Raw genomic sequence first — 20,550 nt, 5'->3', positions numbered from 1 at the left:
CTCAGAAGGGACATGTGCCTCAACACACAGGAACCCTTACTTACCAGCTGAACCCCAACACCTGCATTTCCAGTGCTCCTAGGCAATGCTGCAATGCTAACTCTTCGTAAGGATGGTGATGGCTATACAAATAAAAGGCATTACTGACTCTATCAAGGAACAACTGGATTACTCACCGAGTGCACAAGACACCATCTGTTTTGGTACAAACTGCATAAAAACTCAACATTGATGCTTAGTTTGAAGTGACACACAACGAGCAATTACACACAGCCCAAAATGAATATATATTTTTTAAAAAGCAGCATCTTTTCATATTAACAGCCTCTCCCCACCTAAGCATCTAAAGGGAGGCTGGGCATCCAGCTACCAGCAAAACACCAAAAGTGAATGCATTCCCTCACAGGAATTCCTCCAGTCAACAGGAGTTAAATTTGCTTTTTCATCTCTTCTCTTATAACCCCAACAGGAGAACCACACGTGAACAATATTTCATAGCCACTATGAGTACACAGTCATTCCCACTTCTGTGAACAACTCATCTACCCTAAGTGGGGCCATATGCAGCTCCCTTGGGGCTGGAGAAAAAGGAGGAATCAAGGCAAATGAGACCCCTGTGCTTGATGATACCAGCCCATATTTGAGAGGAAACCATCATGTCAAGCACACACCAGAATGCCAGCACATGACTTGGCAAAGGAAACCACACAGAAACACACTTGACACTTCACATTAAACTGTAAGGGCCATACCTTGAAGTTAAAGGAATTGGGGAGCTTTTTGTTTGTAGATTCATCTGCAAACAGATCAAACATCAGGAAGGTTTACAGGAATGCAGTGAGTTTTAGTTGCAACTAGAGGTCTGATTTTTGCAGCATCTGCCTTAGCAAGTACATCAAAATGCTCCCAGAAAGCAGAAATGAGATTTCAAGGGGGAAAAAAAAAGCAGCTCTCTATTTCTAGGTAAGTTCTGAACATGCACATATATTACACATCCTCTGCAAGCATCAATTCCTGTTGCAATCAGCATTTCCACCATTATCAAGTCAAACACCTTATTTTAGGCCAATCTCTATATTCAATTATGGCTTGTAGCCAAAATTAGAAAAGAATAACCTGTGGTTTAGAAGGCTCCCAAGAGGATTTTTAGCAGAGCACAAGACCACCCTACCTGTTTTGGAAACACACAGTTCAGAAGAAATTCACACTTCTCATGGAAAAGCTACAAGTTCATGACACCATCTGAAAACCCAACCGCTCCATCCTTTGCTCAATGGGGGAAACTCAGAGCACCTGCAGTTCAGTAGCTGAGATTCAAATTTAGAAAAGAGCTGCAAGCATCTACAAAGTCAAAACTAACTATGTAGAAATGAAACTGCTGGGAACGCTGCAGGGTGAGCAAGCTGCTAAATGTACTGCTCAGAAGCAGTAAGATCACCGTCACCATATGCACTGCGCTTGTGGAAAAGCCAGAACACTGCCACATCCTTGCAGCGTTTCTTCCCACTATCCAAGATTCCCAATAGTTCGTATACAAGTTTGTTTATAACATATCATTAGCACACTGCTTCATTTTTCCTCTAGTTTTAAAAAAGGAGATACATCAGTTATACAAACCCCTCCATCTAAGATGCTGAGCTTTAACTAGACAGGTCTGCCTGGCAAACCCCAGCAAGGGGAGGGGCCAACCAGCTGGTTTGAGTTACCTCGATCTCCAAGAGAACTGAATGACCTCTCATTCTGGAGCAGGACCTGCTTCAGCTCCTCGAGTTCTGCATGTTCTTTTGTGTACATGCGCTTCAGGTTCTCTACATGCTGAATCATTACTTCCACAGCCTTGCTGATACGGCTCTCCTGACAGAGCGAAGAAGCCAGAAGACAATGAAGTGGCTCTCTGAGGTGTTACACTGTGCTTAGATTGTAAGATTTTATTTTCTCTGTCATTGTCTATCCCATCTTGTACCACAGTGGACAGAAGTGAGAGGGTGTTGCATCACCTTTAAAGTTTCACTGCAACCCATCTCTTATTTCACACCCAAGTTACGCAAATCTCATTTCTCCAGTGATTTTTCTTATTCTAATGTGGTTTATACTTCAGTGTTCTGAGTCCTTATAGCTCACCCTCCTTGAGCTACAGTCTGAACACCCACCACATATTTGCTAGTATTGTCAAGACTTATCTTCACACTGTTCTTTCTCATTTCCACATGCTTACACGCAATATTTGAGCAGAGTTTTTAAAGTTCCCATATATATTTCACTGATGCTTCCCCCAAAGGCCTGTTACAACCCTTCACCAGAAGGCAGAGAATTCTCATTAGAGCAAGACTGTTATTGCCACATTGTATCTTTGCGCTCTCTATTGTAAGCAGCTCTAGGCTACCAGTTTCCTATTTTTAATTTTATTTTAAATCAGGGCCATGTTGCTGCTGTGTTTCTACACGATGCAGTCACTCTCTCAGTGCCTGGGATTCCCAACAGCAACACATGCAGCAGTCTAAGGAAGGAGAACCAGGACTAAACCTTACTTGTCCATTTGCTCTGCATACATGAGTTCCCACATCTAGTCCTGGAACCAGAAGGCCAGCCAACAGGTACTGCTAACCCTCAACAACTAGAAGCTTTTATGCAAAACATGTACATGGGAGGTGTTACCTGGTTAATAGCTCCCAACATCTCTGCTCTGCTGGCAACTCTGGCTGCATACTGGCTGAGAAACTGCAAGCTTTTCTGCAGCTTCTTAATAATCTCTTGTGCTTGGTTATCTTCTTCACACAAGGGAACTAAAGCCTAACAAACACATAGATAAGAAAAAACAAATGTGAGATGTTAGAGAATGATGGGCAAACCCTACTGATGACATTGAGGGGCAGTGTTCAGGCTCAGAGTTACCACACTGGCACTCAATAGCCTCACTCAGAGTATCCTGATAGTAAGCTCCAGTGGACAGAGACTTCACTTTACCTAGCATAGAATCAATTGAGTACAGGGATCTTTCTAGACACCCGCACAATAGAGAAATTCCTTACTGCCTGAGCACTCAGATGAAGGTTACCCCTCCAATGCAAAGCTTATCCTATCTTAAATTTATCAGTAACTTTGTTCATATTAGTTTATGATGTACTACAATTTCTGTAATAAAAAGAGTCATACTAAGAGACACTGATGACCATTGGTCCCGTGCACCTTACTGAGTGAGCCTCAGCTCAAACTCACCTCCAGCATCTTCAGAGCATTTGTAATCTCCTTTTTCAAGTTCTCTTCAGCCAGTTCTCGGGATCTTTCTTCAAGCCTCACCCTCTTGTCCAAAGTAAACAAGTCACACTTAAAACCTAAAGACAGCCTCAGAAATTCTGCCTATTGTGGAAACAAAATGATTTCAGAACAATTCAAGTGGTGCAGAATTTTGGTGTTTGTTTTACTTTTTAAGTAGATACGGATGCTGAAGTGACATTTTGGAATATACTCCATAATGAAATTATAGGGGAGATATAAAGATAAAGCAAACATTGCTTGCTTTTCCAAAGCCAGTCCTCCCATCCACAGTGATAGAGGAAATAATCTGCAGCCAGGACAGACGAGATCCTGGCAGCATGCAGTGTGCCATCTGTCCTTTGAAAAGTGACTAAACTGATGCACTCTGCCAAAAGGAAGTCACAGCTCTGCTATCCTTCACCTTTGCAAATGACTGTTTTGGTTGTGACAGTGTTTTGTTCAGACTCACAGATTTCCACCTTTTTGCAGCCCAGCCCTTCCATAGTTTGTGAAATACAGAAACATTGTTTATGTCACCATAACTGGGGACACACTTCAAAAGCCAATTCATAGAAGTAGAATGGGTTTGAGTTACTCAGCATCATTCTTTTATATGGGAAAAGACAGCAATCCACAATTAATGGCTCATCTACAAGGCCTTTCTGTTGTCCATGATACATAAGAATGCAGACAGACTTACCTCCACCTCCTTCTCACTTGGAGAGTCGCTGTGGGATAAGAAGAAACAATCATGTAACAGACTGCTACTCTGATTTCCCATGTGCAGGTATCACTGAAAGTCAGAACACTTACGGCTCATTTTGTTTCACTTTATCTCCTTTGAGGCCACCTGCAGTGGATGAACTCCCTGAAAAGGAAAAAAAAGCCAAAAACTTTCTCAGCCAAAATGAGGAAAATAAAACACAAATCAACAGCCCACCAAAATGGTTTGTGAGAGTCTTTGGAGCTCCAGCAAAAACCACAGCTGTAATTCCCCATGTTAAACTTTTTCCTGGGGAGAGCTTGTGTACCTCAGTAGGACAGCAACAACAAAGCACTGACAGTTGCATGGAGCCACAGAAGTTAGCTGTTAAGTGATTTCAACTCACATCTTGTGTGCACAGGAAGGGCTAATCCTAAACTTTGGATTAAGCTCTCAACCCCTAGGTTCAGGATGTTACTTACACCATTGCTTGTTTCTGTTCTACTCCAAAGGCAAAAGGGTGAGGTGACAGAGTGGGGACCGCTAAGCACAGTTTAGCAGAAGCATTTTCTAGTTAATCTGGAACATAATACCCTAAATTCTAGTTAGGGAAGAGGATGCTGTTTCATAAATCTCAGGGGGGAGGCATGAAAGTTTCAAATCCTCCAGCTCTTCTGCAGCTCTTAAATTCTTCCTCCTGTCCAGAGGAAGCTGGAGCTGGTTAGATCAGTATCAGCAGAAATCAGAGAAGCAAGTTCTTGCATGTTAACATCTTCCCTTTCTCTACTGCTAACCCAATTCTGGTGTTTAACTGCAGCATCCATCCCTCAAAACAGAAGTCTCATGCAACGACTGGCACAGCCCAGGCACTTCTCTACATCCACTCTCACAGCTCTTGGCACAGGTGACCAAGGCACACACCTGGTAAGTTAAGCAAATGAACTCAACAAAAACCTCTTACCTTTTCTGCTGGGAACTACAGCTGGCATTACCTCACTCTGTTCTTTAGTAGGTTTATTTTCCATTTCCTAAAAAATAAAATAAAAATAAAAATAAAATAAAAAATTACAAAACCACACAAGAGCAGTCAGACCAAGAAAAGAGCCACAGAAGCCCTGGAGAGGCCCATCCCCTCCCTCCTGCTTTGCATCAGCACCTCTCAGCCAAACAACATTCCCACATCACCAGGACTCTCACCAGGTCTTTCTTTATGGAATCTGCTTTGTGTTCTTCCATCATGGAGGTGGATTCCTTCTTGATAAGGTCAGGTTCTGGAAAGAAACATTCCAGAAAAGAACTGTAATAAAAACCAAAACAAGCCTCCAATGCACCAACACCCAGAATACCAGCCACTGACCAACAGGTCTCCAAAAAATTTGTAGTAACATGTGCTACACATTTATGAGTGAGACTTACTTCTGACTGGAGTTGCTCCAGGTGAAGTCACAAAAGTTACAGTAATATTCTCTTGGATTTTCTGCCTTCTCCCCCTCAGAGGTTTTATTTGTTTTTTATTTAGAGAGATAGTTTATAATGAGTTTATATTTTGACTTCTATTAGCACAGGAATATGTGAGAATAATTCCCACGCGCAAACTAAGAGGAGAAGCAGTGAGTGTTTGTAATTCTTCACTTTTATGCTATGAAACATCAGACATGGAAGGTAATTCAGCTACCATTATGGAGCATCTCAAGCAAAACCAGGTCAAGAAATGTACAGAGTTGTGGTATACCAGGAGCCCATAAGCTTCCAATACCTGACACTTGGGCTGCCCTACCTACCCCAAAAAACACAAACCAGCAGTGTGCTGGCAGAGCCAACAGAAGAGCTCTCCTTGCCAAAAGGCTGGTGGTAACAAACTGCTCAGTTCAGGAACTGATGATGCCAGTTCAGATTCTTTCAAGTGCCACAGTGTAGAAAGCATTTAAAGCAGTCAAAAATAGCCTCCAGAAAGACAGATATTAAAGGGAAAATATTTAAGATACTGAGGGAAGTCTTGGAGAGTTAAGCTGATTTCTTGTGTGCAAGTAACTTTAGCAGCTATTTATAGCTTTTAGAACATCTAGAATTTTTTTTGCTGTTTATATAGTCACGCACACCCACATACGCAGATGCACAGAAAGAAGTGGCACAAGAAAAGTTTCAGGTCTGAAGCACTCTCTCTTTTCACCCTTCACATAACCAACATCCTCATCCTCAGTGCTCCCTTTGACCCTGCTATTTTTTTTCACCACAGCCCTAAGTATCCAACCTGGCTCCTTTAGAAGATGTTGTGTAGTAGTATGAAAGAACGCAAACACTGATTCAGCAACACTCCCATCTAATGCTAGAAATGCTTTCTGTTGGGAGATGCAAAGCTGGCAAGCACGATCTGAGACTTAAAACCTATTTAGATTCTTCCTGACCTGTTTTGCATGTCTGTTTCCTCCTTACTAAAGGTACCTTCATCAACTATGAAAATGAACTGCAAAGGCAAATTAGTAGAAAGAAAATATATTAAGCAAGGAGCCTGAATTAGATTTCAGGAAGATAGCAACGAAGAAACAAAACAAAAGAAATGACAAGAAAAGAGCCTTTTAATTGGGTAGGGGTTAAAGATAGTTACAAACAACCACATGTTCTGTGTTGCTTATTCAGACCAGCCACACACACTCTGTACTTTTGTTTTGCTTTTAGTTTTTAAGTGAAAGAAGCCCTATCAGATCTGGGAAAAGTGATGATTATGGATATGTGTTACTATAGGGAAAGAGAGGACCATACATAAAGGCCTTCACCTCATCTCTCCTCCTGGCCCACCCCATCTCCTTACAGTCCAGTCATCAACTTCGAAAGGAAAATGCTATTTAACATGGTTACCGAACTTTATGAAACAATGAGAAGGTTATTTTTCCTCCCCAAATACCCCGGGGTTTAGCACCCACACGGTGTTACACCATCCAATTTCACCAAATTATTTCATGCTTACATGCAACACCATAAGGTACCCTCCTGGGCACAGCCTCACTCCTACTCAGCTTTGAGAGCACTTGCAGGTGCAAGCATTTGCAACAGCAGAAATTCAGAAGTTGAAGTTACGTTTCTTACTCAGCTTCCTCACTTTAAAGACATTCTAGAAGAAAACTGTTTCCTCACTGCTTGAACACCAGTCTGATTGCAGCAGTTACCGTACCTGACGCAGAACCAGCCGCATCCTGGTTGTTGTTTTGCTCCACTGTCACAGAAGTTGGCAAAACTTCCTCTTTCACACATGAGTACTTGGGCAGCTTTTCCTCCATCATAAGGCAGCCTAGATTATCAGGCCACAGAAGACAGAACACTTATTGTTCAGTAAACGCAGAGACTTCAGCATATCTATTTTGAGAGTTTCAGCACAAGAAGTTTACACACCTGCACTCTAGTTTAGAAGCCTACCTGTTACTGGCACAGTGCTTTCTGAAGAGGATGCAAGAACTTCTTGAGGAGAAGTTAACTGATCACTGTCAAAAGAGAGTTACTTTTCAGATGCTCATCCATATTATACAATTTTAATACTTTTAAAAGCCTCACACAAAACCTGACCTGGATGGGATCAGACCGAGTGGTACTGACGGCTCTGCACAGTCCATCTTAACAGGAAGAGAGAAGAGTTAGTATCAGGTTGTCTTGCAAGTAGAAAATTTTCTATGCCATTGAATATCTTGGGTGGAAGGGACCTCAAAGCCCAACCAACCCCAGCCCCTGCTATGGGTAAGGCTGTCCCCCACCAGCTCAGCTGTCAAGGGCCTTAAACACCTTCAGGATGGGGCACCACAGCTTCTCTGGGCAGCTATGACAGTGCCTCATTGCCCTCTGAGTAAAGAATTTCCTCCTGACATCTAACCTAAATTTCCCCTCTTTTAGTTTAAAGCCATTTCCCTTTGTCCTATCACTATCAAACCACGTAAAAAAAAGACAGCTTCCTGTTGATAAGCTTCCTTTAAATACCAGAAGGCCACAATGCGGTCTCCCTGGAGCCTTCTCTTCTCCAAGCTGAACAAGCCCAGCTCCCTCAGCCTTTCTTTGTAACAGATACACTCCAGCCTTCTGATCGTGTCATCTCAAAACCTTAATAATTACTCTAGCCGTACCTGAATTACTTCAGCAGCAGGAAACCCAATGGTACATGGCTGTGAAGTCTACAGCCACCTGTATTCATAACACACAGCTTACTGTGATATTAGGAGTGATAACTTCCAGCAGAAATTTAGTGAGATAATTTTGTTCCTGACCACAGGTTTAGCCTTTAACACATTTTTATGCGATCAAAGCATGGTATTACCATACTGCCTTGCTATCCCAATGATATGCTTAAGGGTGCATCCATTTTTCAAGGTCATAAGACGTACACAGAACTCCACTCAGCTATAGATACTCAACTCATTTAGGTAGATAAGAGCTTTACTTTTAACAACTTGACTGGACAAAAAAGAAAACACGTAGCTTTGCTCATATGCCCTTAGCCACTGCAGTGTAGTTTCAATCCCAAGACTTATTGTATCACAGCTGAGAACAAGATCTTAAGCCTTTCAATACGCAAAGAGAGACACTGAATGGAAATGTCTCTTTCCCCTCCACCAGAGCTTGACTGCCCTCGCAGAGCCTGTGCCTCAGCCTGCTGATGTTTCCTCTAATGCAAACGCAGGCTATTTTTATTCTTATTTGAATTCTCTATTAAGCTTGAGGAAGTTCAACATTGTGTTAGTCTTGTTCAGGCCAGTAGAACTACAGGAGTAGTAGGGGAGCAGGTAAGAGATGAATGGTGCACTGGAACAAAGCAAGGGGATCTTGAAGGATTCCTGAAGCACAAACATGCAGTGCCAACCCAGAAAGCAGATGGTACCTGGAGCCGACCAACAGCACCCTGCATTATCTCTCTGGGTAACCTCATTGTCAGTGGTTTCCTGTGTTGCAATTAAGGAAAACCCTTAACTCTATTTTTAAAGACCTCATACTAGCTGCTTGTATTGGGATTGCACAGGCTACGCTTAAAACAACCATGACTAAAACACTTAATACATTTTATTCTCATACAATCAAAACAAGTCTAAAAAGCCCAATTCTGATCTGGCTTCACAAGTACTCCTTTATTTATAGTATCCTCTGTTCTACAATGTGAACACTGACAAAACGCTGGTGGAGTTACTTACACATGGAAAGTCTCAGCCTGGTCAAGCACTTCTGCAACCACAGTGCAAAATAAAACAAACCTAGAGATACCTTTCCTATTAATTTGGGGTATTCAAATGCATCCATATGTCACAGGTTTCAGAACAGGTACCAGACACAGCCCCTTTACCACTTTCTAAGGGCAAGCTTTAATGTTTACACTTTTCCTCCTCTTGTTTTCCTTTTGGAAAAGGAAAATGCCACTTGTTAGTCCAGCTGGAATTACAGAAAGCTCCAGAACAACAAAGGACAGACCTTCCGAACAACTTCACAAAGCTGTCACTTCCCAGGAGGATTAAAATCATATATATTATCCCTCTAAGACAACACAAGCAGCAGTAGCATGAGGGAGGGAATTCCTCACCTTGTTTTCCAGCTGAGCAGTGTGCTGAGACCACAGGCAGTATCCATCTCCTGCTTCCTACCTTCATTGCACTTTCTGCCTCACTTTGCACCGCAGTGAGACAAGAGCAGCTGTGAAGCTGCATGCTCACTGGTGCTGCACAGCTTGTTTCCAGGTTCACAGAAACCACCTATCAACATTCACCACTGCCCATGCCCATAGAAAACCATGCCTGTGTGACAGGGCTGAGGTCTTGATTTCAGCAGTGAGAGCTGCAGCACTGAGCACAGTGCTGAGCTACAGATCACATGGCTGTCACCACGAGAAAGACAACTGACAGCTCAAATAGTAGGAGGAATAGATGCAGGATTCACTACAGCAGTGAAAACATATCTGAGCACATGACTGAAGGAAGGTTATACATACAGCAAATACATCATCTTTCAGCTGTTACAGCTGTGAGAGAAAGTCAACATTCACAACTAGAGCATCCTGTCAACACTTAAAGGTGCACAAGCATGGCGAGGTCGCTGAGACTTCCCTGGCAGAACTGAGTATTACTGTACAAGTGGCACTGGCTGAAGGCTAGAAACCATTTAGAAGTTATCACCCAGCTAAAACCACAACCTAGTGGCACATGAACATCAGTACTTTTAGGTTAGTAACAACAGTACTCCAGGTTTGAGCCCAAGCAGAAGGAAATATCCCAGACAAAACAAGATGTCTCTGCACCCTGCTGGCCGGTGCCAGCTCCATTGCCAGGCTGATAAATCTGCATCTGCCTGTTTATAAGGCACAAAGTGCATGAAGCCATTCAAAACTACATTTGGGGGGTATCAGAGACGGCACTCACCTCAGTAAGTGAAGAGTCCATCATTGAAATGGAAACAGGAAGGTCTGAATCAGTATAGCCACCAGCAGAATATATTTTCCACCTGGCAATACACATTTTATTTGCATATTGCCTGAACAACAGTGAGATACATTGCCTTAAGCACATAACAACCAAAGTCACCACTATCTGTCTAGTCAGACAGCTAGTCTCCAAGAGAAATTCATGACAAACATCAATCCCTCCTCCCCCAAACAGCAAGAACCACCACCTGTCCTTCCCAACCTCCTCCACACTGCACTACTCTAAAGAAAACCTATGGCAAAAGCTTCAAAAGCTGCTGAGCTTCCTGCTGCAAACCGCCTGCTTCTGCATCTCCAGGAACATCCTTAGCTTGCTTTTTAAATATTCACTGGCATTAGTTAGCTCGCTTAGAGTCTTAAATAGTTCAGTCTGTTTGACAAATCCAAGGAGGCAGTTTGACAGGCAAGATCTTAGAATTCCTGCACTAAATTCTGCCAAAAAAAAATTCTCCTCAAAATGGATGGGAATTTGGCTCTGAAATGCAAGTGTCATCATAAGTTAAATACTGAAATAGACACAAGAACATCTACCTTCTGCCACAGCATGAAATGCTGTTCACTGCCACCATATCTGCCTGCTGGCCATACCAGTGGTTCAGTAAAAAGTTTTAATACTCTTGAAAGGAGGAGCAAAATGTTCCCCTAAAACACCATTAGGTGACCACTGAGTGCCTAGAATTAAGAGATGCTCATCTTTTGAGCCTAGTGCATGTGCTGGGGATACAGTGTCCCCCAGGACCTGCTGTATTCCAAGCAGTCTTCCACTTCACCCCAAAGAGGTTATCCTGCCATCTTACTTGCACCCTACTGATGTCACATCTGAAATGGATGTGTGCCACAGACCGCAGTTTTCGAAGAGGCAGGTGACAGAGCTCCGTCTGTAAGGGGGATTCCAGCTGTGCACAGGAAAGTTAATTGGGCAGGAGGTTTCCAGGTTTAGAGCATCTGTAGAAAGTGAAAGAATTATGAAGAGTCAGCCACAGGCAAAGTTGTAGTCATTTACATCGATTTTCATTTCTTAAGTCTGAGATAATGAAACAGACCAATCTAATAAAGGTTTATAAGAAACTTCTCATCTCGTATGAAGAGTTGGGTTACTGGGCTTTGCATATTTTTGTACATGGAGGTATGTACAGGGTGTTACTTCCCTGTAACACCCAGGGATAGGGATTTTTCACCAGTCAGGTCATAGAAACTCCCATATGCTAAAGTATTGGTCTACTGAAATGTTGTTTCATGGTAAAGGACAGTGAGAAATAGATCTCTGAGAACTTGCAACAACATTCAACTGGTGCAAGACACAAATACCTGCCTTTTTTGTGGCAGCATCACAATAATAAAGTAAGTTGCAGCTACACTCTGTGTTGGTGCATTTTAAAAAGCACATACAATCAAGCAAGTTCATCCTTCATTTCCCCCCCAGTATGGGACAGGATCATAGAATGATCTGTGACATGCTCAAATATAACAGTCACTGTGTTCTACCAACTTACTCATGGAGGGAATACTGTCCCAAATGCACTCTGCTGTGCAGTGGAGTAAGGCTTAGGAGTTACAGGAAAGTACAAACTGCATATGAACAAAGTCATCAGAAATACTACTACTTGGTTCTTAAAAACTATGCTGTCCATTTGAACTGTTAAATCAGGATTGTCCCCATCTCTGTATCAGGATACCACTCACTGCCTCAAGTGTGTTCAGCAGGATGAATGGAAAGAACATTAGTCCCATCAATCCAAGTATTTGCCAGTAGTATACTTGTATGTGTGATTTATTCAATAGCTCCTTATGCTTATTGGGACCCTTGGTAGACTGACAGACAGCCACCTTTTCAGGCATTTATTTGAAAGCATTAAAAAACATGGTTCAACATCAGATCACAAGCAAAATAGGCTAAAGCCAACAGCAGGTTTTCCACAATCTAGCAGCATGTTTGGCTGCAGCAAGACTGCTCTATACAACTTGACTCCCTCTTACACTTCAGGAAGAGACAGAAAATTGGCAAATACCACTAGGTCTTACCTAGCAGAGGACTAAGACTCCAGTATGAAGTATCTGAGGGCAAGGTCCTGGGAAACTCAGTACACAGGGTAGATACCTCACTCCACAGTCTTTTAGGGCAGCAGAGCTGCTAATAGAAGAACAAAGTACTTATGTTCAACTATGTTAAATGTACTGGTGCCATCAGCACCACACACATGCAGAATTATTTTTGCATTATATAATACTAAGTTACAGCATTTCCCCTCCACCTACAGTTTTCCTAGAAAAAACTTATATCCTTCATGGGCAGAATAGTTCAAGTTCCAACTTCACAATTACAACAGATAATATTGGTTTTAGCTATGTTTGGGAGTAGATAACATGAAAGAAATATGGAAGGTATAAATGCAGGGTGTGAAGGACAGGAGAGGAAAGAAACCATACAAAAGCCACTCCAGTCTTTCCCCTTCTCTGCTTCCACTAAAGTCAGACCAATGAGGCAGACCAAGACAAGGAGCGCTTGCCCAGTGCCTGGTACCTGCTAAGCAGTGAGTTTCCTTCAGCAGGGGTAGCTGGACAGCTCCAGCTTAAGCCCTGCTGCACAGAAAGAAGGCACTGCCCACATACCCCATGAACACACACAATTGTATAAAATGATGAATAAAAGAAGACAAATTGAGAAATGCAGCTCCATCTTCAGCTTCTGATCCTTCCTAAAAGGCACCTTACCAAGTGTATGAACTTCATCATAGTACTGTTTAGAAACAATAGTAAACTTCAAAACACATATTTGAATATACTTTTGTATGTGTACACATGTACCTAAATGATAAACACACAAATGATTATATGTGTTTTACATACATAAGTAAATTAATTGACTCATGAGGAGAGACTTTTGGCAATGGTCAGAACCACTTACCTTCCCTTTCACTGGTTCTGCTGATGTAGGCAGCAGACTGTAAACAGATTCTTCACCTACACAGAGCTGTTGCAGTGGAGAAACAGTAGAAGGAAGAAAAAAAAGGAATTTTAATCTAACTTAATTATTTTCAGCTACTAGGAAAAAACACATAATTGTTTCCCCTTGTTGTCTTCAGACTTAAATTCTGCAGACTTCTGTGCACAAATAAAACTTCTATTTTACATACAGCTGGTCTGCAGTTTTGATTCTGCTCCTCTGATGCTCCTGTTACAGTCTAAGATACATTTTAGGATCTTATGTTTGTCTTTATAAATACCTTCCTATTCTCTGTTAAATTCAGACTGCACAGACCCTATAACTTTTTTTTTTTTTTTTTTTACTAGAGCCATTTGGGAAAGTCTTCCCACTACATCTCCCCATCCACCCCTTCCTAGAGATGGAGAAAGTATTTTTATTTAAAGCAAATTATTCTAGAGTTATATAATTTCCAACATATCTCCACAGATTAGTGCAAGGTAAAAATCATTTTATCTGCTATCCCAATCCCTGGATACTGGAAGTGTTTTGTAAGGAGACTCTCTGCAGATGAAGATACTGATCAGGGAAGGGGGGAGCTGGGGAAAATAAATAAATAAATGAAAAAACAAACAAACGATAAATCACATCATGCATCAGGGAAAGCTCCCTGAATCTACAGTTGATATTATCATGTAGAACTTTTTAAACTGAGACTAACACCACACCAGTGAGTTTGGTCCATCTTTACTGGGAGAGAACATCATGCAGATCAGCACGTAGAACTCTCTTGGGCTCCACAGCCAAAAATAATGGAATCACAAGTAATTTGGCAGCATAGCTCAGCTGTGCTGTAGATGCCCCTTCAACAAAGCACCTCTTGTGCAGGCCTACCTTTTCTCCTCCAACCAGACAAGCTTCGTACCTGATATAGCCTTTCACAGAGTCGCTCTCTAAGCAGCTCCCCTCTCAGCGCAATAACAGTGGCTATGAAGAGACATTTGTCAGTTTTAGAGTGTTCCTTACAATTTGATAAGGAGCAGTCCAGCATTAAAGTGCCTGTAAACTCAATACTGCCTGTCACAAACCTATAATATTTTGCTTTGGCGTTGTTATACTTACAATAGTTTTCACAGGAAAGAGTTTTAAAAGCGTACTTTGTTTTGAAAGTTCCATCAGGCAGACAAAATTGGGAACCTTTTAACTTGTGATTATGTCTCCTTTGTTCTTCTATGAAGGGGGGATTCTTCCCCACACTGTCAGTGTTACAGTTCCCTATGGAAATGAATGATTATTACAGACTTTTGGAAGAGAAGGATTTGTACAAAGACTTTACATAGAACCACAGAAAGTCTTGGGTTGGAATGGACCTTGAAGCCCATGGAGTTCCACACTCCTACTGTGGGCAGTGTTGCCAGACATGAGAAGGTTGCCCAGGGCCCTGTCCAAACCAGTGTTTAACACTTCCAGGAATAGGCTTTACTTCATACTTAGAAACATTCTTTGTTCAAGTTTGGTTACACCATGGCCTGCCTCTGATGGCTTTTGCTTTGATAGAAGCCTCTTGGGACATAAAAACTAAATCTAATACTGTGCAAGTAAAGAGGAGGAAGAAAGATTTCACCAGTAGTGTCACCTCAGTGCCCAAGTAAAAACTTTAGGGAGGTTGTTCAGATTTTTCACTGAATGATGGCATTAGCAATTAGCTTCAAGTCATCATCCCACATTTTAAACACAGGAGGAGCTGTGCCAGGCTGACACGGGTTGAGTAGCAAGCTTTCTCATCTATCAGGTTCTCTGATCTGTTATCTCATCATGCAGGAAGGGAAAGTGAGGAAATGGAGAAGGAGGCAAGAGTAGGAAAAAAATCCCCCTAAACAACAAACAAGCAATCCAGGCCTTTTTTTTTCCCAGAAGAGGCACTAGCCCAGCAGGCTTTCTGCAGGAGCCAATATAAAGCACTGCCCTTACCCTGACCGCAACCCTGTTTGTCCGTCCTGTTCTAAGAAATTCCAGCTTCCCTACAGAGCTACCAGTTTGCTTCTATTCACCTTTAGAAAGGCTCCTACAAACCACCTGGAGTCATTTATAGCCTAAGTCTTGGCCATTTTCAAGCCAGTAGAGTTCTGGTTTTATTTCTGTATTATTTTAGATCAGTGGCACCAGCCTCCTTCATAGTATCTGGAGCTCTCACTCCTGATTCATTCTAGATGATTTACAGAAACACTCCATTTATTTAGTGACATCTTTCACTTCTATTTCTACTGTTATGCCCTTTGGTTTCAAAGCACCACATAGCTTGAAGAAAGCAGCAAACATGAAAGCATGCACACGTGACTGAAGTTTTGGCATTGTCCACAAGTCAGCATGCACAGTCAGGGGAGTCTGAGAGATGTACCTTAAGGCTAAGGCATAGAGGACAGTGTAATTTTTCTAGAGGACAAACTGTAATTTCACACTTGCATACCTTGAGCTTATTGCCTAACACAAATCACACTGTACAGTGCACCTTAAAATGCATGCCTGAGGCCAGATATTCAGTGGGCTTAAATTAATTTTATCTGTCAGCAAAAGCTACTAGTGTATTTGGACAGGAAAAGCCACATACACTGGAATTAAACTAGCAACTTATTCACCCAACTTTGTAAAGTGGGAATGTTAGCAAGCAAGATGTAGAAATAAGTTTTCATGGCTCCATAGCAGAAGCTGCACATGTACAATGAAGTGACATGACTGCTTTCTAACAAAGATACCACACAGTTATTTGTGTACACAAAGCAAATCTAAACATCAAACAGAACATGGAGCATAAAACCCAAGTCTCCTTGGCACAGGAAGCTTAAGAGAAAGGGATGACTGCCAGGGCTACGCAGGTGTGTGAACAGCACCTTCAGTAAGGATGAGGCTTCCATAGAATTACTAAGCCTTCCTCATAGATATTGTTAGAAGTCCACAGCTCCAGACCAGCCACCACTCATGGGAAACCTACCCAACTCACTTCCACAGAGCATCTTACCACAGGTGACCTGCACATCAGTATTATTCCCCTTTTGCCATAACTTATCCAGAAAGCATTTGCCCACGTAAAACTGAATGCTGTCGCATTGCCAATAGTTACTCACTTTTCTGCTCTTCCATCTTTTCTTGAAGCAACCGGCAAGTGCTTGTTAGAGCTGCATTCACATCCTTGAGCTTTTGCTGCTCAGAAATGGCTTCCTTTAACTTGCATTTCAGGGATGTGGCTTCCTCACAGGCAGAGTGAAAGGCTTCAGCTTGGTCCTCTCTCTAAGCACAAAACAATATTTAAAGAAAAAAAAAAAGAACAGGAAAAATAAGAAAAACAGCTTGCCTAATACAAGGAGACTCTACAGTTCACATAGATGAAACTGAACTGCATCTGCTTTCTCTCAGGAAGTGATAAAGCTCCCTCTGAACTTCTGCATTTTTACAGTTGGGGTGGACTGTGTATGGAAGCTATTTTTGGCTTTTTTTTTTTTTTTAAGCCACCACAAATATGCAATGCTGCCTCTTTCATCAGCAAACTGTTGTCACCACCCCCTCACATTTTACTTCCTTCACTGGTTCCACTTTCGCAATGAGGCACTCCATTCTGTACACAGGACTTCCTTTCCCAAGAGCAGCAATGCACTGTATACAGTGTTTTGTGTCTGCCTGCATCTCTTTGGCAAAGAAGAAACTAGTCTGTTCCTTACCTGTTTGCTGGCATCCTCGAGCTGCTTTATAGCTTTTTGTAGCTCTAAACCAAGAGCTTCTGCCTGGCCAGCAGCTTCTTCTTGCATCTGTTTGACAGTTTCTATCTCACGTTGCCTGCAGGGCGCAAGAGCACAAACCACAATCCGTTACTGACATTTTAGAGCAGGCATGCCTGGGAGATGACACATACTAGTTGCTGAGACACACATTAAGAACCATATTCAGCCATTACATCTCACAGCACTCCAGGACTGAGCACTGGAGGCTTTCTGCTTGGGAAGAACAATTTAACCTAGTAGGCAGGCAGTTCCACCCACCCTCCCCCTTTCCCATAGTAGGAAGAAAATGAAGATTTTCCCTGGTTTATAACTAAGCAGTAAAAATGGCTGTGCCAGCCTCTGCCAACTGGGTGTCATAGTGAAAGCTTGTAGATTATCCAGAGACATCTCAAAAATAAAAATCTTATTTGATCAAATTGTGAAAGCTTGGTCTAAGTTCATAAAAATAATCAATATTGAGAGTCAGTCATTCTAGCAAAAACACCCTGGAGCTGTGCCTGCAGGTAACAGCTTCCTCTGGTTGATCTCCCAGCACTCCAGAAGGTATTTGACTTGACAGTGTGCAGATGCTATACCACAGAACAGGTGCTAAAGTTGATCACTTTCAAAAAGCCTCTTCTTTTACTCTGCACAAACGCTTTACTCACTTTTTTTTTTGTCTCATACAATTATTTCTTTTTCTTTTTGCAGCCACCACAAAGAAAGGTGATGCAGAAAAGCAGCTCTAGGAAAGCAGTACTTTTTTATTTAAGAAATTGTTATTTTTGTCAGCTCCTTCTTGAGTGAAGGAAGAGCAGGTGGGAGGTCTACATTAACAATGAGAATTGCATCTGAGTGAAGTGAGAGCAGTGTGACTGCTCTGCATCAGCTCAGAGATGCAAAGCCCCGCTAGTAAGCTGCTTGCATCCTGAGCCTAGGGAATGGCAAGCATGCAAAAAAAGAGTTTAGCATAGGATGGCAGAAGACTGACACTATAATTAAGTTTAGGACAAAGAACTCAGATCAATTTACCTGGAAAAAAGAAATTGGAAAAAAAAAAATCCCAACTTGGCTAGCTAATTTCCTAAATGTCTGAAAAGAGGTGGGAGGGAAGAAAGAGGTTTCAGTTTGCTGTCTCTTGCTGCCGTATTTGTAATATCAAACATACCATGCAGGAACTACAGGCTAAAAACCCTCAGTTTTAAAAGCTATATTTTCACATTTAGTGAGGTACCTCACTGTCTTATTTTCCACAAGAGTACAGCTTCAGTGATACAAAACACAGTAACAGCCATAGATGTTTATTTCACAGGTCTTGCTTCACACGCAACCAGCAGTTTTATTTAATGGTTGCACCTGCTAGATAGGCAGTGCTCTCCCCCACTTATCCCCTTTTAACTGCTCAGCTTGTGGTCTTCCCTCGCATTTTCAAAAAGGAATCCAAGATCATATGTTACTTCATACACAGACCCAAACTCCCACATGCTGTTATGTTACACTAAAACCAGATCCACTCTCCAAAAACCCATGGGGAAAATAAAACACATTCGGAATTCAGTAAACTCTAATACACTTAAAACAAATGAAATACACCTATTTTTAAACGGGTACCTGGCAGAGAGCTCTTTCCTTAGGTGAAGCTGCTCTGTTTTGGTTCGCCTCAGGTTGCTTGCCATTCGAATAAAATCTTTATCTAGAGATTCTTTGTATTTTTCCAAGAGATTGAGTTTCTGGATCCAAAGGTGTCTTTTCTCTCCTAACTCCTGCTTGAGAACCTGTGGAATTTTGAGAGTGAGTTGACACATGTCTAGAAGAAGAGTAGAGACACAGGGTAAACTAGATCCCCGAATTACATGATGCAGCATAAAGTACTGAGAAAGAAGAACCCAGTCTTTTTCCCCTGACACCGTTCATCTGGTCATACAAAAATGGAGGCCTTTAAACAATACTTAACATGGGAGCCATATTTCTAGGATGTTACATTGGTTCAAAGGAAAAAAAAAAAACACCAATTCCACAGATGTAGGCCATATTTGGACTTGATAATCTTCAAAATCTCTTCCAACCTGGGTAAATCTATGATTACTTATTTGCACATTGGAGTCTAATATTGTTCACAAGCCTCAAACAAGTGAAAAGCAGCATGTAATGTACCACCCTACAGAACTAAAAAAGCCTGAGTAGTTTCATTAGATAGGTTTACTGGAGTGACATGGGACATTGCCACAGGCATCCTGAAGATAAGTTCCTCAGCTAAATCAGGCAGCAGTTGCTGTTAGAAATACCATAGCTTGACACATAAACAGTAGATATTTATACCAAGACTGTTACTCTGTACATATGCCCTATATTCTAGCAGGAAAGGGGCAAAAAGTGTTTTTACTGTCACCAGGTGTATATGCCTAATCAATACACATACACATGTGGCTACATTTGAAATTTACTTGTTTATAACAATTTAAAATGTACCAGCAAAGCATGCGCTTCATGTATTTTACAGAAGAAGGGGGGGGGGGTAAAAAAAGTTTTTAAGCTTCAAGTGACAGTAGATGGTCCCAGTTTCCAAAGATCTCGTTGATTTTTCTACAACAGCATCCTGTAAGGCTGAAAAGAGTACTTCCCTGCCCGCCCGCCCCCCTCCCCCCCAAAACATCTTCTATTGTTCAGCTCCCTATGCCATATTTCACATAATACACATCCATTGAATTCTAGGCAAAGACAATGTGGTTGACATGAAGTCACCTCATGCTTCCAGAAACCTGAGGATGGGAGACCTATTTTTAAAGCATCCTGCTCTTTCTTGAACCTCTGCTAGCTTAGTTTCCAACTGTATAACCCTCTGTGAGCCAGAATAGGTCAACACCCACAACAAATGTTCTCAGCTCTACATGTTTAATGGGAATACAACCATGACACAGAAGGTAAATCAGCATGCATCTTTCTCCTTCAATATTTCATGGCTGAAAGTTTTTCAAGACCAAAAACTTGTAGCAGTGCAAGAAGGGTGGATGACTCTAATAATTATTTCCTCCTGCCCAGGAAGGACAGAGGAGACCAGCTATAATATTTTGCAACACTAGAGGAAAGAAAGAGGAGTATTTTTCTGCTTAAAAGCAGAAGAGACTGTTGCTAACAAAGGGAGAAGTTCTTCTTGCCATAGTTACTTTGATTGGGATGCATTAAGAAGAGTATGTCCAGCAGGTCGAGGGAGGTGATCCTTCTCCTCTCCTCTGCCCTGGTAAGGCCTCATCTGGAGTACTGTGTCCAGTTCTGGGCTCCCCAGTACAAAAAAGACAGTGACCTCTTGGAAAGAGTCCAGCAGAGGGCCACAGAGATGGTGAAGGGCCTGGAGCATCTCCTCTATGAAGAAAGGCTAAGCGAACTGGGTCTGTTTAGCCTTGAGAAAAGAAGACTGAGAGGGGATCTAATCCAGGTTTATAAATATATGAGGTGTGGGGAACATAGTGGCAAGGCC

The 20,550-nt window shown here is 41.9% G+C and overlaps 1 protein-coding gene across 1 annotated transcript in view; it reads right to left on the bottom strand.

Annotated features, from left to right (window-relative positions):
• The window catches only part of IRAG2 (inositol 1,4,5-triphosphate receptor associated 2), a 38,441-nt gene that overhangs the window by 2,697 nt on the left and 15,194 nt on the right, over positions 1-20,550 (bottom strand). Inside the window, exons 17-36 of the mRNA XM_072327220.1 lie at positions 18,687-18,850; positions 17,037-17,151; positions 16,446-16,608; positions 14,249-14,310; positions 13,306-13,371; positions 12,423-12,531; positions 11,198-11,345; positions 10,339-10,420; positions 7,517-7,563; positions 7,370-7,434; positions 7,128-7,244; positions 5,156-5,229; positions 4,920-4,986; positions 4,069-4,123; positions 3,956-3,983; positions 3,217-3,357; positions 2,656-2,790; positions 1,707-1,854; positions 753-796; positions 45-122 (exon numbers count right to left, since the gene is read on the bottom strand). Coding sequence (XP_072183321.1) covers positions 45-122; positions 753-796; positions 1,707-1,854; positions 2,656-2,790; positions 3,217-3,357; positions 3,956-3,983; positions 4,069-4,123; positions 4,920-4,986; positions 5,156-5,229; positions 7,128-7,244; positions 7,370-7,434; positions 7,517-7,563; positions 10,339-10,420; positions 11,198-11,345; positions 12,423-12,531; positions 13,306-13,371; positions 14,249-14,310; positions 16,446-16,608; positions 17,037-17,151; positions 18,687-18,850 — 1,908 coding nt within the window. The remainder of the gene's footprint in view (positions 1-44; positions 123-752; positions 797-1,706; positions 1,855-2,655; positions 2,791-3,216; positions 3,358-3,955; positions 3,984-4,068; positions 4,124-4,919; positions 4,987-5,155; positions 5,230-7,127; positions 7,245-7,369; positions 7,435-7,516; positions 7,564-10,338; positions 10,421-11,197; positions 11,346-12,422; positions 12,532-13,305; positions 13,372-14,248; positions 14,311-16,445; positions 16,609-17,036; positions 17,152-18,686; positions 18,851-20,550) is intronic.

This window comes from Excalfactoria chinensis, chromosome 1 (assembly GCF_039878825.1).
Source record: "Excalfactoria chinensis isolate bCotChi1 chromosome 1, bCotChi1.hap2, whole genome shotgun sequence".
Lineage (NCBI taxonomy): Eukaryota > Metazoa > Chordata > Aves > Galliformes > Phasianidae > Excalfactoria > Excalfactoria chinensis.
Note: the sequence above shows the minus strand (reverse complement) of the source record. Positions and strands in the feature narration are given on the sequence as shown.